At 39.2% G+C, this 18069-nt stretch overlaps 1 protein-coding gene across 2 annotated transcripts in view; it reads left to right on the forward strand.

Moving 5' to 3' along the window:
- PPP3CA (protein phosphatase 3 catalytic subunit alpha) overlaps window positions 1–16220 on the forward strand; it is a 300421-nt gene extending 284201 nt beyond the window's left edge. For both annotated transcript variants that reach the window (XM_032631851.1, XM_032631852.1), the window contains exons 11-13: window positions 1147–1231; window positions 7248–7345; window positions 13602–16220. In XM_032631851.1, the coding sequence (XP_032487742.1) occupies window positions 1147–1231; window positions 7248–7345; window positions 13602–13798 (380 nt within the window). In that variant the 3' untranslated portion in view covers window positions 13799–16220. The remainder of the gene's footprint in view (window positions 1–1146; window positions 1232–7247; window positions 7346–13601) is intronic.
- The last annotated feature ends 1849 nt before the right edge of the window (window positions 16221–18069 follow it).

Consider the following 18069-nt stretch of genomic DNA (forward strand, 5'->3'; position numbering starts at 1 on the left):
TGGTCTCTAGGACAGGTTTTATTATATAAAGAATCATAATTGCAAATCGTAGGTAATAATAAATATTGTTAGAAACTCAGAATAAAGTATGAGATAGGGTCTATACACACGTCATTTTCTCCTTCAGTGTTTTGGCCAATAGAGTCTAATTCAAGGAAACAATTATGAATAAGAATCCATGTTTCCACTTGGTTATCGGAAAGACTGGATTGGAGAATGGCTTTCTCCCATATGGATTTAGACTTACTCCACTCACTTGCAGGCAGAATAGCTGGCAATACTAAGTTCTGGTTTGAGAGATCATTATTTTTTAGCACTAAATAATTTTTCATTATCTGGATGGACCACAGTAGATTCACCTACTGAAAGAAAATCTTGGTTGCTTCCATTTTGACAATTACAAATGAAGCTGGTATAGACATCTGTGTACAGGTGTTCATGTGGACATAAGTTTTCCACTCTCTTGGGTAAATACCAAGGAGCAAGAGACGGAACAAGCCCCACGTGCTTTTCAAGCTCCTGCTGGCATCGCTTGTGCCAGTGTCGCATTGGCCAAAGCAAGACACATGGCCAGGCCCAGATCGGGAGTGGGGAGTTGTTGGGGGAAAATAGATGCAATCCAATTAGATGTGTTGGGGGATACCTGCTATGGTGTCATTGCCACTAGAGAAAAAGAAATGGACAAAAAAAGGAGCTGTTTGAGGGCTTTCAGGTCAGAGAGAAGGTGAGAGCAAACCAGCTCCCTGGTACACGCTTTCTGAGGAATATCCGTCCTGGTGACGCACTTCCTCTTCCTGCCAATGCACGTTCTCTTTGTATAAACAGAAGAGAAGGGAGCTCAGTCAGAAGAGAGGGGTAGGAACCCACCCCATCTACTCAGTAACTTTTCAGTTAGCCCTTTACCTCTCCCCTTGGAAATCTCAGAAGATGCTCTTTGGCATTTTGGGGACCTCTAAAATATCACAGGCAAGTATTCCTGCCTGGAACCATAGACTTTTAAATTTGATTTCCAGATAAATCCTTAGAGGGGGGAAAAAAACAAACCTGGTTTGGCTTAACTGCAGTCTGTTATACATGTAAATTAGTAAACTAGTTAGAGTTAAATAAAAAGTCACCTGACTTCTCAACTCTGTTTTTAAAATATAGGTGCAACGGCTGCAGCCCGCAAGGAAGTGATACGGAACAAGATCCGAGCGATCGGCAAGATGGCCAGAGTGTTCTCCGTGCTCAGGTGGGATCATGGTCCTCTATTGCATTTGATTGTCACTCAATAACATTTTAATACTTTAATCTGGTAATTTAAGTATTTTACTCGAAACTCTTTGCTTTTTCTTAATTATTTTTTAAAATGGAATTGTCAGTTCCTCACTGTTTTCGTCAGATGGAAATCTACTGAATTATTTCTGTAGAGAAAGCCTCTAAAGGGACTTTCACATTCCATCCCTCTATTTGCTGCAGGACTTTAAAACTTTTATTTCACAATAGGTTGAACATGTTATGAAATGGAAAAGCTATTATAATCCTTTCTATTTTTCATTCTCTCTCTGTGGTAAAGATGAATTTATCAGGTGCATTCCACTAGATTTCTAGGAAATGAACAGCCATAAAGCTTGTTCATGTGAATCTATATTATTCTAATAAATCATTGAGAGAAAAAAGTTAGTGTTTCAGTTCCCATATAGTAGTTATTTTTTAAATAGATCATGTATCTTGTTATTATTAAGCATGGGCTTAGAAAACACGTTTTCTTGAAGAGAATTAACTACACTTTTCTTCACTTAAATTCAGTTATCTATTCTTGGATAATACAAAGTATCTATATTTCTCTTCAAAAGATTACTTTAAAATACAGTATGATTAGGGCTTCCCTGGTGGCCCAGTGGTTGAGAATCTGCCTGCTAATGCAGGGGACACGGGTTCGAGCCCTGGTCTGGGAAGATCCCACATGCCGCGGAGCAACTAGGCCCATGAGCCACAACTACTGAGCCTGCGCGTCTGGAGCCTGTGCTCCGCAGCAAGAGAGGCCGCGATAGTGAGAGGCCCGCGTACCGCGATGAAGAGTGGCCCCTGGTTGCCACAACTAGAGAAAGCCCTCGCACAGAAACGAAGACCCGACACAGCCAAAAATAAACTAATTAATTTAAAAAAATACAGTATGATTATATGTGACGAGTATCCAGTCAATTCACAATCACATTATTAACAAGGATAAATAGGAATATCTTGGGAGAAAGTCCATCTCCACATTGTATAATTTCATATTCTAATTTTTGCCAGATTCTTTTTTTCAACTCTTCCGTGGAGTAGCTGTACCGGCTCTTCTGATTTCTCCTTCTTGCTGTTTCTATCCCACTCCTGGTAGAGTCACTAAAGAGTAATTAAGTGATTTGATACCAACAACAGGGAGCCGTGAGAAGGATGAAAAGCACGATCATCCTTTCCCAAAGACACCAGATCAAAGTCAGTAATAGCTCTGCGGTAGCAGCCAAATCTTGAAAAGTCATGTTAAAGCTGAAAGTAGAGCATAGTTGCTCCCTGCGGCCTAATGAATGAGGCTGCCGTTGCTCTAATGCTTTTCATTCCTACTGAACTTGCAGGACTCATTCATTCATTCAAAATAAATATAATGAAACTTAAAGTAGCCATTATGTACCATGAAGCAGTACAGGGGGATAGCAGGTGAGAGGCGAGGACTCATTCATTTTAGTACGTGGACAACAAAGGACTCTCTGAGTCTAGCATTTGAGCAAGTGTGGGGATGACCTTCACGAAGGTAGGGAGTAAGAGTATTTAAGACAAAGGGAGGAGCTTCCCTGGTGGCGCAGTGGTTAAGAATCTGCCTGCCAATGCAGGGGACACGGGTTTGAGTCCTGGTCCAGGAAGATCCCACATGCCGCAGAGCGGCTGAGCCCGTGCGCCACAACTACTGAGCCCGCGCACCTAGAGCCTGTGCTCCGCAATGAAGAGCAACCCCCGCTTGCCGCAACTAGAAAAAGGCTGTGCGCAGCAACGAAGACCCAACGCAGCCAAAAAGAAATAAATTTATTTTTTTAAAAAAAAGACAAAGGGAGGAGCAAGTACAAAGATCCTTGGATGGACACAAATTCAGCAGTTTTGAAGGCCAGCAGGGAGGCTGTGTGGCTAGAAAAATTGCTTTTGAGGGCAAAGGACTATGTGAAGATCATAAACTCAGCTGGTCCCTCTGCATAAACACTTGCTTATTTATCATGCCTCAGATTTCCAGTAAATGCGCTTACTTCTTTTTCTATCTGAAGTCTCTGTGAGGATAAGTAAAAACAGCTCCATCACTTCCAGTTGAAAGTACATTTAGGAAAAAAAAGGAGAAGCCTTTCTTAACATAAAAGAAAATTCTTTGTATCTATGTTAGTCTTCAAACCATGTGAAAGTGACAGGAACAATGCTACAGAATCATAGGTTGGTCTTAAAATTGGAAAGTCCCTCTAGTCCTCTGCATCTTGGTACGTAAGATGCAGTTATTCCCAGCTGAGAGTGGGTTCCATTTGAACCCAGTGATGATCAGTTACTTGATTAAGGTCGCACATATTGATAGAAAATAAAAGCAAGGTATATTGTATTGCTATCCTATAATAAAAGCATTTGTACAATACAGGGTGGTCATCTCTAGGGAACAGTAGGATTGAGCATTAAATGTGTACCATGTAGTGCATTAGGCAAAGTGGGTACTGTGAATTAAAATGTCAGACATGTAGACAATAAACTAATGTAAGGCCATGAGATGTGCACTAAATACATGAAGAGGTGCTCTGCTGTGGAAGAGGATGGGAAGGAGCCCTACTATTTCCTGAAAGGAATGTTCATGAAGAGGTTGCCGTTGGTGGAGCGCTGTGAAGTTCAGGCTAGGTTCCATTAGCTGGAGAATTGTGGTGAAGGCATTTCTGGCAGCTGAGAAGTCCTCCTAGATCCTAAGGACCTAGGAGCAGTGTTTTACGGGGCGCTTGTTAAGGACCAGGTGCTGTATGCTTCATGGTGTACACATTTGAGAGGAGTCCACACGGCAAGCTTGCAAGGTTGACTTGACCTCAGTGAGGAAACAGAAACTGAAAGAGGATACGTAGTATGTCCAAACTCAATGAGTGATCAGTACTAAGGAGAATCGGAGCATGTGCTAACCCATGTGGAGATGTATATGTAATGACAGTCTGAAGACTGGATAGCAAGATGACTTATGGGTGTCCGCGCATTTAAGAAGCTATTGAAATAATCCAAGAAAAGATGTTGAACTAGCTGTGGGTGGAGAGATGCAAGGGAAGAGGCAAATACAAGAAATTTGTGGAATGAGACATTTTAACATGTAATGGATGGATACAGATGGTGGTACACATTTGTCAGGTATAGCTGTCCAGCACAGTCCTTACATTTTGGTAATTTGCCATATTATAAGGGAACCAGAAAACTATCTTTCAAGAGCCCTTGCACTTAAGGTGCCACATGTTGCCTAGGATCCACCCATCAAAGGAATGCACGCAGAACTTCTGCTTCAAAGCGAACATCTTGGGGAAGCAGTGAGCAGGGAAGGCAGTTCCTCTGTCAGATGGGAATCTGAGGGACCAAGAGTTGAAGAGCATCTTTCTCAGCATATTGGGGACTAATTACACACCATTAGCCGGAGCTTAGGCATTGGCTCTAAATAACAGTAAAGGATTCAGAAATCTAAAATGTGGATTAACACTGCCATTCTCCATCCTATTTTTCTTTGACTCCTTCATTTAGTAAATGTTTTATGAATCTCGACTATGTGCTAGGTGCTGTTCTGGTCTAGGTACTGTGGATGCAGCAGGAGCAAAGCAGACAGAAACCCCTTTCACATGAAGCTTTTCTAGCTAGGGTGGGGTGTAGTGGGCAGAGGAGCTCAAAAAAAAAAAAAAAAAAAAAAAGCACCAAGGAAACAAACTGTATAGCTCTTCAGGGGTGATAAGTGCTTTAAATAAAAATAAAAGAGGGAAGGGGAGATAGGGCGTAAGAAAGTGCATATATATATATTTTTTTTTTAACATCTTTACTGGAGTATAATTGCTTTACAATGGTGTGTTAATTTCTGCTTTATAACAAAGTGAATCACCTATACATATACATATATCCCCATATCCCCTCCCTCTTGCGTCTCCCTCCCATCCTCCCTATCCCACCCCTCTAGGTGGTCACAAAGCACCGAGCTGATCTCCCTGTGCCATGTGACTGCTTCCCACTAGCTATCTATTTTACATTTGGTAGTGTATATATGTCCGTGCCACTCTCTCACTTTGTCCCAGTGTCCATTGACAGATGAATGGATAAAGAAGATGTGGCACATATATACAATGGAATATTACTCAGCCATAAAAAGAAACAAAATTGCATTATTTGTAGTGAGCTACATATATTTTAAATAGCATTCTCAAGGAAGTCCTCACTTTGAAGGCAGTTTTCCAGCAGAGAGTTGGAGGCTGGGAGGGAGGGAGCCAGGCAGATACCTTGGGGGAAGAGTGTGACAGAAAGGTGCAGAGCCCCAAGGTGGGGTGTGCTGGGTGCATGGTGAGGACCACGAAGGGAAGTGGGTGGTGGTAGGAAATGTAGTCCAAGAGATGGATAAGGATGGTAGACTGTGGGTTGGGAGCTAGTTTTTTAGGGCTCTGGTCAACCTTTTAAAGATTTTGCCTTTCACCTTTAATGAGAGGAGAAGCCATTGGGAGAGTTTTGCATAGAGGAGTGACAGGATCTGTATATGTATTAAAAGGCTCAGCCAGCTGCTATACTGAGAATAGATATGGGAGGAGAGGGCAGGAGTGTGACAAGGATGGAGCAGAGAGACCAGTTGAGGGACTGCTGGAACCATCCAGGTAAGAGATGCTGGTGGTCCGAAAAGGAGTCGGTCACAGAAGGCCACCTGATTCCAGTCATGAGAAGCGTCCAGAAGAAGCACATCTACAGAAAGCAGATGAGTAGTAACACAGCCTGAAAGAAATGGGAGCGCACGAGACTGCTTTGTGGAGGGACGAGAATGTGCTGAAATGTATTGTGCCGATGTTTCACGACTGTCTGAATAGACTAAAAACCAGTGATTGAGTCACACACTTTAAATGGGCAAATTGTATGGTATGTTAATTATATCTCAATAAAGCTGTTTTCAAAAGAGATGAGGTAGTAGTATTGTGAGAAGTGGTAAGATACTGGAAATAATATGAGGGTAGAGCCCTCAAGATTTGCTCATTGAGTAGATGTGGAGTAAGAGAGGATAAAAGGAGTTAAAGGTTGATTCTTTCGGCTTAACTAAAAGATGAAGTTGAAGAAAGATAGTGAAGCAGCAGGTTTGGGGCTAGTTTAGGAATTCTGTGTGGGCCATGTTAGCCATCTTCATAAAAATGTGGAGTAAGTAGTTGTACATATTATAAACATTAGATATATATGTGTATTGTAAGTATTTTTTTCTGGTTATGTGGGATTACACTGTCTACTATATGGAAATATATGAGGTTATCCCTATTTTATGGTTATTTAATCATTTGATTAATGCTGTGCTGTGGTAATAAATGTAATTCAAATAATGATGTACATAAAACTGATTGTAAAACAGTTGTTATAATGAGTAATAAAACAACGCTGTATTAGCAGATCCATGGGGAAAGAGACTGAAAAAGAAAAGTTGGAAATTTGACCAGTTGTTTTCATTAGCGACTTGCCGTTAGTTTGTGTATTTGTCATGGAGTGTCAGAATTCCTTAACAGTCCCCTGAATGTAACTCCTACTTCCCTAATCCATAGATCAGATCTTTTAAATCTGTTATACTCTCTGGTTTTCTCTCACAAGTCAAATCAGCCCCACGTATTTTTGCAGAGCCTCGGCTGGAAAACTTACAACAGCCCTCTCCATGGCTCATTTTTTTAAAAAAAACATATTTATGGTATCGTGGAGGATGCCCACAAACACTTTGTATTGTGAGCCTGCTTACAAAAGTAGAATTGTTTTCCATCTCTTCAATAGTCAGAAGAGACTGAACTTCCACAATTGCATAATTCCCAACTTTATCTTAGCAGTCATGTCATGGGCACACCACTACTTCTATATGAATGTGTGAAAATATAGTACGTTTTAAGTAAAAAAAAGAAAAAACTCAAGAGAGCAAGGATAGAGGTAAATGTGAGTTCTTACATACATCTTTTCCTTTAAGTCTTTTCTTTGTCTTGAAAGAAAATAAACGTTAACGTGTCCTCCCCGTTGTGCCTTTGCAGAGAAGAGAGTGAGAGTGTGCTGACGCTGAAAGGCCTGACACCCACGGGCATGCTCCCCAGTGGAGTGCTCTCTGGAGGGAAGCAAACCCTGCAAAGCGGTAAGCAGGCCCATTGGTACGACACACCGTGTGCAGGCACCTCAGTCAGCTGTGTCGTTAGAGCCCTGATTCGTTCACGCATTTAAGGTCCGTCTTGGTCTTCAGATCTTCTCAGCTGGAAGAAGGGCTGAGACCCCCCTCCCCTCCCGCGCCCCCATCAGTTTGACCAGTCGTGCCCCACAGAGTAGCTCCCTCATTTGCTGGAACGTGTTCTTGACCCCGCTACCCCCACGTCCTCATTTGCATATTAACCATGATTTCAGGCCTCGCTGTAAGATAACTCATTCAGCTTATCTACACACACAGTACGTTTGACCACTTGGAGCCAAGCAGTGGATAAAAACAACTTTTTAATTACGTTTTTATTAAATGTACAGGTTATCTATTGGATTGATGAAATAAACACATAGACACATAACTATCCATGCCTAAGTCTAGGATTTAGTGGAGGATGGAGGAAGAGAATAAAAAGGATGATTTTGTTATCCACTTGAACAGAAATGAAGTCATAGGTGCCTTTTCTCTGACTTATCCATTCAAAACATAAGAGAGTGAGTACCATCATATGTTATTTTTAAGAAAGGATGAAAACATTTCCTTGAAGGTAGATTTTGTATTAAAATCTGTAGTTTTCTGGATGAGTGCCGTCCAATAGAACTTTTTGTAATGATGGAAATTTCTCTATCTATACAGAAGCCACTGGCAATGTGTGGCCATTGAGCACTTGAAATATAGCTCTTACAACTGAGAAACTGAGGTTTTTATCTAATTTTCATTAATTTGATTTGAATAGGCACATGTGGCTACTGGCTACCATATTAGACAGCCCAGTCAGTGCACTCTTTACTTTTGTTATCTATTTTAACTAATATTATCATTAATTAGAGTCCAATTTTAGCATACTTTATGGAAATTTTGCTTTTAGATTAGACTCTAACAGAAAAAAATGAAAACAACAATACACTCAACATTTTCAAAGCAAATCTCAGCCTCCTGCTTATTTCCCTGTACCTTTCCCTGAATCTTTGTTTGTGTTTTCTTTTCTATCCCTGTCCCTCAGTCTAGAAGATTCTGGTATTCTTATGGTAATGTTATTTAGATACACCTCTTTTACATAGAAAGTGATGCCCAGCTTCATGGATATTGTACTGCTAAATGATCACCTCCTAGCAGCATCACTAAAAGTTTCTTTATTTTCATATGAATTTATTCCAACATCAATGTCTTCGAGTTGCCACAAAAAGAAAAAAAATTTTCTAAACGAAGGTAGGAAGATACCACAGTATTGAAGTAAGTTCCTCATTTAATTTGTAGCTAAAATTTATCTTAGTAACTTCAGGAAAAAACCCACAATTTTCCCACCAAAGTAAACATGCTCTCTAAGAACATTAGCATAAATGGATCGTTTGTATGCACAAAATGCACAATTACCTAATTGACTACAATCTGCATAGTTTCTGTTAAGCACAGTTTTAAGGTACAGCAGGTGTATTATCAGAAACTATGGGCCACAGTTGCTTTAGAAGAATACACTTAATAATGGACAGTACATATTTCTAATATGTTGGTCCTGGTGCGGTTCCAGATTTTTTGCTTTACTTTTAAACTTAAGTTCTTAGAATTCTTTGTTTTGTTTCCAGATTTTCACCTGTAATTTAACCTGGGTTATTCAGTTTCCTGTTCTGTTGTTTTATTTTAAATCCATCTGTTTGTCATTTGGTGTTGAACTCACACACACACAAACACCTACACACAGCCGACATCTTATGAGTCCTGAGAATTTGAAAAATCAGTGTATATTTTAAATCATGTACATTAATACAGTTTCAGAATTCATTGTCTGATGCCCTTTAATCTGTCTAAAAGGGGAAACTACTTAAGTTTTGCTGTTTGGCTTTTCTCCATGGTGGTAACCATTCTGCATTTTTATCATAAGGAATTTTAAATGCACTGTAAGTGAATTATAGTGTACACTTGGCAGTTGCTCTCGTTTTAAAACGTTAAATTATAAGAAATATGCAAATTAAAGTCAAGGGGTAGGATTTTAATATTAAACAGTTTAGAATTACAGAGAAGTTTTGCATTTTAGCACTTCATTAGGGAAATATCTCCTAACCGTGATAACATAGAAAGACTCATACACCTTTAAAGCGAGAATATAGACCCTAAGCTTATTATAAAAATTGCTGATAAAGCAATGGGCTTCTAAAATTTTGCCTGTTGAAATACGCTGAGGTTTCCGTATTTAGACGGTCCTTTCTTTAAAATGCTGATAGAATTATTGCTGCTACTGGCATATTATCACGTGATTATAACATTTCAAGAATTTTGTTTCCAAAAATGCTATTCCAATGAGGAAAACTGATTTTAAACTGGGTTACCTGGCAAAAGAAGTCCAGGCTATCCCATCCCCAACGTCTTTCTCTTCCCTTTCTCCCTCACTCTCGAAACACTCTCGATGTTTGTGTTTAAAGAGTCACATGTGTTACCAACTCAGACGCAACTCTAAATTTGCATCCCCCCTGCTATTCTATTCCACTAGGAAATCGTGCCATTTAATATTAAATAGTGTGAATTATTCCACTGACATTATGACAACACTTCAAGCTCTGCCATTTGGGGGCATTTTAAAACTATAAGTTACCAGTCGTAGCAGTGGTTTTATCATACTTCATGTGAGTCAGATTCACATTTTCGATTGACCTAGTCCCTTGTAGATTCAGTCTAAGTCAAAGAAACCTTTCCTGAGTGTTTTCTTAAAGGATTAATCATTTTCTCCTGTATTTAGTGAACAAAATCCAAATCATGTCACTCAGATACGTGTAGCCAGCTCATTAAAAAAAAACAAGAAAAAACCCCCATCATTTTCGTGGTGTTCTTTCCTTTCTTTGAAGTATTTCTATTTTGTCTGTGCCAGAATCCAGCACTTACAGGAACATTAATCCTCTTAGCTCCCTTGATCGTCACTGATGTGTTCTTAGAGTTAAAAATCCTCTGCTCATTTTTCTCATTCATTTTGCACCCCCTTTCTTCTCTTCAGCTACTGTTGAGGCTATTGAGGCTGATGAAGGTAAATTGGCCAGTCCCCTTTCTGTTGTACCTGCAACAGACAAGGGCTCTGCTGGGTGTATTCATTTCTTTCTTTCTTTCTTTCTTTTTCTTTTCTTTTTCTTTCTTTTCTTTTCTTTTTTTTTTTTTTTTTTTTTTTAATTTTGCTGTAGCTTGTACAGAGTGTGTGGGTGTTGGGCTAACAGTTGTGGCTCAGTATTAACCAACATGTTCTTGCTTTAAAGGGGAAAATGTCCTTTTCCGGTTTGTTTGTTTGTTATTTTTTCCCTTAAAGCTATGTTTGACTTTGTATACAATGATCCTAGTATAATCACGGAAGACAAAAGGATTAGAGATCTTGAATGATGTGGGGTGGGGTTTATGGCAGCCGTTTTGACAAACAATGGATAGAACAATATTCTTTGAGCTGAACCATGTCCCTCCCTCAAATCACTTTCAGTCGGCACTGAAAAGGAGAGAATAAAAATAGCTTTATTAAGTCTAGTCTTCAGAAATTTCTAGAAGAAAAATTCATTGGAATAGTGCTTTGTTGTAGTTCAACATTAATTTTTGTCTCCAAAAAATATTCCAACAAGAGACAGCTGTGTACGAGGTAAACAGTTCTGCTAGTCTTAGAAATTTTAACGTACTGGTATTTGTAGGAAGGTTAGCACCAGCAAAATATTCTAAAGAGTTCAAAAATATCTAGTGGCTGTAGAAGTGGCTGGTAACGAGCATAGGGAATATTGAGTCATCACTCAACTGGTTAATAGCCACCGAGTGCCTTCTTTGCACCAGGCACTGTGCCGGGTGCTTCAGGAGAAACGAGACATATTCATCACCGACTGTGTCCCAGCACTGCTCGAGGGCAATAGAGTGGACCCTCTCGCAATTCCTTTTGAATCAAGTGCTTTTGAAACGTAGAGTTAGGAGAGAACTACCTATCCAAATAGTTTTTAATCTGATACATACCATGCCCTCTGGAAATTTTAAAAAGAATAATTTGAAGTTCCCCTTTAAAACAAAATTTTTCAGTTGTATTTTGTTCTTGCAAGATAATGTTTTATTGTTCCCAAAATTGTGTTTTATGGTGCTTGGATATGATGTAAAATGTGCCACTTTAGTTTCTTTAATTTGTACGTGATTTGGATACGGTAGGGGAAATGATAGCACTGTAAGAGAAAATACAACTGCTTCCTAAATAGCAGTGAATAAACTGCTATTTATGTGGGAATTCTCTATTCCTCTTGGCAAATTCTAATCTGCAGTGTGCATTCTTGTTGATAGTTTGGCTGTTTTCTGTGGTTTCTGTGACTCTTGTGTTGTGTTAAGTATACTACCAATGTAAATTGCTAATACCCATCGTCTGACCAGCAACTACAGCAGAGCACACATTCTTCCAGACCAGGGTAGACAGAAATGATTAGAAATGGAGCCCCATTCCGGACATAGCCATTGCTCTCGCTAGATTTTGAATTTCTATGCTCTCACCCTATTGGCTTTATTTTAAAACCTTAAACAACCTAAAAGAGAGATTCCACTTTTACCATTTCAATTCGTAAAATCGCTTCATCAATTATGATGACCAACTTTTTGTATTTATTAACTATGATGGAATGATATTCACAGTAGTTTAGCAAAACAATAGAGTACTACTTTTGTCCCTCAAAATCATTGAGTTCATTTTCAGGGTGGGTGCTCATCAGACAGCTCTATTATTTTGCGATTTATGACTGAATGAGAGAAGAATTAAGACGCTTTGCTTTGGGCCTTGGTCTTTTCCCATTTCCCCATCTTCTTCCTCTCATAGTTGACTAATCACCATGACGCTAACCTTTGAAATGCAGAGGGGGAACAAACTGTTTCTCATCGTTTAATGAGTTTGGAAGCAAGTGTGTCTTATCTTTTAAGAATCTCATCCATACTAATGAAAGGCACTGTACATTTGTGTGGGAGTGGCTAGCAAAGTTTCAGCTTGAAACTGCTTTCCTTTTTTTCTCAAATAGGGTAGGAAGGATAAAGGTACAATGAAATTGTCCTTCATCAGCCATGGAGATGCGACCCAATTCAGCATTGGTGATTGGCCCTTCAGTGTCTGGCTTGCATTTTCACAGGGAGTAAAGCAAACTGATGTTATTGGTTCCCCATCTATGTACTTTATTTTCAGCTCACTGGTTGGTGCACCTACTGAAGAAATCATTAAGTTTCTTGCACAAATGCCTTCTCTATCTCTGGAGCACACTAGGGTTACTGAAAAAAACCAAGTATCAATGCTCCCCCTTTGTGAATTCCATGGTTTCACTGAATAAGGCCAAAACCATTCCCATTCATTTTTGCTAAAAGTTGAGAAAAGCATTTTCCCCTTGTTATTCTTGAACCAGCATTTACGTCTACGTTGATCTACTAAGAAAGAGTTTTTCTTTGATTTAGGCAGTAATGGACCAGATGAACATCAGTTTGACCTGTTTGCTGCTGAAGGGCAGACAGAGTTTTTCTACTTAGTGATCTGATCTTGATTTTTATGAGTTTCTTTTACCTTGTCCCCACTCCACATGTTTGCAAAGTTGAGTGGAGAAGCAGGAGTTTCTAATTTCATTTTTTTTCATGCCACTGTTGAGTTGTTTGTTTGCCAAGCAAGTCTTCCTGGGATCCTGAGATGGCATGGAAATGCCCCAAGTTCATGCCTTTTATAGCTCCTTTCAGCTTCTGCTCTAAACTCTTCACTAGATTTTTAGGTCTAGCTGCTTCAGTGATTCTCCTGAATTTGCCATTACTAGCACAATGGAATAGTAAAATTAGGGCCATTTCCATTCTTTCTAGGTTAGGCCATTTGATACAGTTAATTGTGCCAACGATGTGGCCACTCTATGCTAGGCCTAGAGACCTATCCCTGGTAGCAGCCTTTCTCTTTACATGCCACTTCGTGGATCTAAACTTCCATGAAGACAAGAGAAACGTTTACATCTTACTAACTTGGAAGAGGACATTTTGGTTGGCAAGAGACATTGGCTGTTACCAAACGTCTCGGTTATCTTCAGGTATGGTAAGGAGTCTGTTGTGCTGTGTTCAGGTCCCGTCACTTTGTTCTCTACTAAAGGATTCCCTCTCTCACTGCGAAATCTCTAACATCACCTGCTACAACAGCTGTGCCCTTTGTTTTCCTCTGACTAACCCAGTTTTTCTTTTTTTTTAATGATTTTCTGTTTAGCTATCAAAGGATTTTCACCACAACATAAGATCACTAGCTTCGAGGAGGCCAAGGGCTTAGATCGAATTAACGAGAGGATGCCACCTCGCAGAGATGCCATGCCCTCTGACACCAACCTTAACTCCATCAACAAGACTCTCGCATCAGAGACTAACGGCACGGACAGCAATGGCAGTAATAACAGCAATATCCAGTGACCACTTCCTGTTCACTTTTTTTTTTTTTTTTTTTTTTTTTGGGAGCTGCAGGGCGTGATGGGGATTGCTGCATATCAGCAGTTGGATGTCCTTGCCTCTGATGGTAGCTTACTTGCTCTGGGGCCAGGAGTTGGATTCAGTTTACACTATCATTAGAAAAGAGGGAGAGAGATAATAAACTATATTTTGGTGAGGGTTATGATTAAACACCTCTTTTGGGTATGCCTTTTAAAAATGCTTATAGGAAAAACAATTTAAAAAGAAAGCTAATGCTAGTATATACTGCAATGTTAGGGGAGTGAACATGTTTTCCTACTGCATCGGGGACTTCTAGATAGGTTAATGAGAGGTCTTTTATTATGTTACTGGACACGAAAACTTTGTCTAATTTCTTACTCTATTGTACGTTTACAGTTGCAGCACTAAAAATGGATGACATCAAACATTTTTAACAAAATGATGTACAAACTAAATAAGGACTATTTATTGATAATGTTTTGCTACTCTTGTCAGACAATGGCTATAAAATGAATTAGGCAGTCTTAAAAAAAAAAAAAGCAGAAAAAGAAAAAAAAAAAGAATGTTGCAAATTTGTTAAAATGCCAAAAAGGACAGTTTAATTTTGTACAGATTATGCTTACCTCAGGTTTCTTTAGTGTGCTTGAATGCCCTTGTTTCCATATAACACTTATCTTATTACTTTGGCAATGAATACCTTTTCTTTAAGTTTCAAAAAACTGGAATAATTACATCTATCTCTTTTTTTTTTTTTTGCTGTTTATATTTAGGGGTTTTTGTTGATAAATCAAGTCTTGGTTGTGGCTTGCTGAATTAAATATTTATGAGTGGTGCATTTTTAAGTATAGTAAACAAGACACCATATTAAGTACAGTGATAAAGCATCTATATTCTGTAAAAAAAGAAAATCTGCCTATGCATGTTTTTTAAGGAAAAAAAACGGCTGTATCGGCCTGTATGGGACTGTAATGCGCTTAGTGGTCTGACATATACTGGAAATGTATGTATACTGGCGTACTTTATATTCTCTAAAATGCTTCATGCCTTTGAAATTTTGTAATCAAAAAAAAAGCTTTGAAAAAATCTAAAGGGGAGAGTATTCTTAAAAGTTTTTAACATAAGCTTGTCAGTGCACATATAGATGGTTAGCATGTTTAGCAAACCTTGTGAAATTTAAATAAGTTCATAGTTACATGTGAAACTCTAAATGCATGGTAACTGTTAATGTCATAACAGTTGAGTTATTTTGTTAGGTTCTGTCATGTGCCACAAAATACGTACTTTTTTCACTTTTTCCCTTTGTATATCAGTTACGGGTTACAACTGGTTCATTCTGAAAACAACAACAACAACAACAGTCCATTCATATTTTTTAACAATTGTATAAGTGCCCAAGTAATTCACTACAGCCTAAAGCCTTGCCTTTGTAACTTGACTTCTGAAATGTCGGCAATCAAAGCATGCACTTGTAACAATGAAAAAGAAACAAGCATTTTATATTTACTACTCAATAAAATGTGCATGAACTTAAAGAAATCTCCTCCTTTCCCTGAGTCTGCTGAAGGGATTTACATGCACAGTTACCATGCTGTCTTCTAGGTGCTGGGTCCACCCCAGCGCATCACAGATTGACTTGAAGTGGCTGCTTGAAGGGCCTTGGGCTCTCAGGTGTGGTGCCTACTTCCGCTGTAAGAATCTCGGTAGATTTGTCTCAAATCACACAGGAGAAATATATTGAAGGAGCAGATGCCATCTTCTGGCTCCCTCAAAGGTGGGAGCCCGTTCAGAAACCAGAGCATTCCTTTTTATTGAAAAAAAAAAAAAAACTGTTATCCATTGTTTCGGTTGTACTGGATGCCCTGTCTGCTCAATCGAAAAGAACTAAGCAAGTAAATGCATTTTCATCCCAAGAGAGTTGCATTTGTATCAATATGAAATTTGTACCCCATCGCTTTAGCTAATATCTGATCACCTGAAGATTTAAGATACACCAAATTTTAGTTTGTTTCTAACATTGTTCATTTTCAGTGCACTTTGTTTTTATGTAATAAAGTATGCTGTTCTATTAAATAATAAGAATATGGCAAGTAGTGATCTAGTGTACCAAAACAAAGACTTTCTAGATATATTCTCTGACAAAAACGATCCCAAATTTATTTTGATGAACTCAAACATCTCCCCCACCACCATGGATATGACACCCAAGGAAAATATTTAGATGCAGTATTTATCAGAATGATATGAAAGAAATGGTAATTCTGGTACCAAGGTGTTTATTTTCCTTCTTATAACTGCAGAGAAAATATCCTGACCAAAAAAAAAATTCCTTTTTTTGGATTCCTTTCTTTTACAAATTGTGCGGAGGCAACTATGGCATAGAAATAAACATTTGACATTAAAATAAGCAGTTGATGTGAGTATTGCCTGGTCTTTCTGCTAAGTAGTTAGGAAAGTAATAGTGTATATGTTTGCGTTATAATTCAGTCTATCAGGGAAATCAATGTACAACTGAAGTTATTTCTCTAAAAGCAATAACACTGCCCGATCATCAGTTATTAAATCTATCTCTTTCACTTTTGGAGAAACTGTTGGATTCTTCAGTTGCTTACTCCAGTGACTCTTTGGCTAAACACACACACACACACACACACACACACACACACACACACACACAGCCTCCTGTCCTCTGCCCTTCTTCATCCACCCCCAAGGTGACTTACGTCTCATGGGCTTCAAACTCAGTGCTGACTTTTATCTAGCTTTTCAAGGATTAAGAGCTAGATTTGACTACTGACCCTAGGTCAGCAGTTTTTCTTATTTAAAATATCTTCTACTTATATTCTTTTAAAATATTTTTTGAAGAAAAGAAAGAAAAATCTTCAGACACTTAACTTGTATGAGGAACAAAGTGGCGAGGGGAGGAATATCTTTTGTCATCGACAGTGGCATTTCCTAGGACAGTGTGTCAAAGGGGAAGTGTCTTGTGGTATCGGCCCAGAGAGTGTCACGGCGATGCTGAATCCCCCAGAATGATCTTGTCCCTAAACATTTCTGTCCTTCCCACCCCACCACATCCATGTGAAATAAGAAACTCGAGGACACATCCATCTTTCTGCCTAGAAACCAGGGCCTCGACTTGAAGCCAACACCACAAGAATGGACCACGGAGCTGACTTAACTGTCTCACACTTGCCCTTGACAACTTCATATCTCCCGCTCACTGGGTCCCTCTTGTCACACTCGATTGAGAAGCAGGGACCTTGCAGCTTACGCTGCCTGCCTACATTTCTTCAAACCTGGAAGCCCCTTGAGTTGGACAAATCTGAGATCCCCAGACTAAAGATATGTCCTTTTCCCGTGGTAGATGGCCTTCCACTTCATTCACTCCACAAACACTGAGCCTCTGCTACGTTCCTCTCACTGTTCTAAGCTCTTATTTTTTCCACACACACACACAAATGCATGGCAATCTTGACAGCCTATCAGTTTTCGTTATGATGTTAAGTGTCAGCATTCCATCAAATAGTAAGGCAGTGTCTGGCTTAACACTGAGCTGCTTTGTAATGCCATTTTTACGCTGTTTCATGGATATTCCTTTTGTATATATTTCAAGGTAATACTAACCAGAAAAGTCCCTGATGAGGTCCTTTCATGATAAATTAATTTTTTTATAAATGCATACATAGTAATGGGAGGCAAGAAGTAGCCAAACAAATGTTGTACCTATTCCTGGTGATCACGTTTTCAAGAGGCAACATTGGCAAATTTGAATCATGGGAAAATGGGGAACCGGCAGGGGAGAGTGTCTGTTTTAGGAAAGATTAAAGAAAACTAAAAGGTGAACAGAAGGCGACATAATAGCTCTAATGTTGAATTGATTATTCCAAAAGACCTTGCTTAAATCAGAACGATGCCTACTTATCATAACAGAGAAGTTGCTAGCGAATGAAGCTGTTTAACCATAGAGGAAACTGCGGGAGAGTGTGGATGCCTCCCCTTCACTGGAAGGATTAAAACCTAGGCAGAGTCGACTCAGTGCCGCAGGCATGTTCTGAACGACGCTTCATGGAAGGAGCTATACTAGACATAGTAGAAGGAGCTCTCTTCAAAGGTAACACTGAAGTTACCCTTCAACAGGAAGAGTCTGAATATCCGTGTAATTATTCAGCCTCTTGGGAGCACAGAACTTTGATTTGCAAACTGTTCCCTTAGAACCCCGTGTTTTACAGGAATATTGTCATGGGGCTTTTTAT

This window comes from Phocoena sinus, chromosome 5 (assembly GCF_008692025.1).
Source record: "Phocoena sinus isolate mPhoSin1 chromosome 5, mPhoSin1.pri, whole genome shotgun sequence".
NCBI classification, from domain to species: domain Eukaryota; kingdom Metazoa; phylum Chordata; class Mammalia; order Artiodactyla; family Phocoenidae; genus Phocoena; species Phocoena sinus.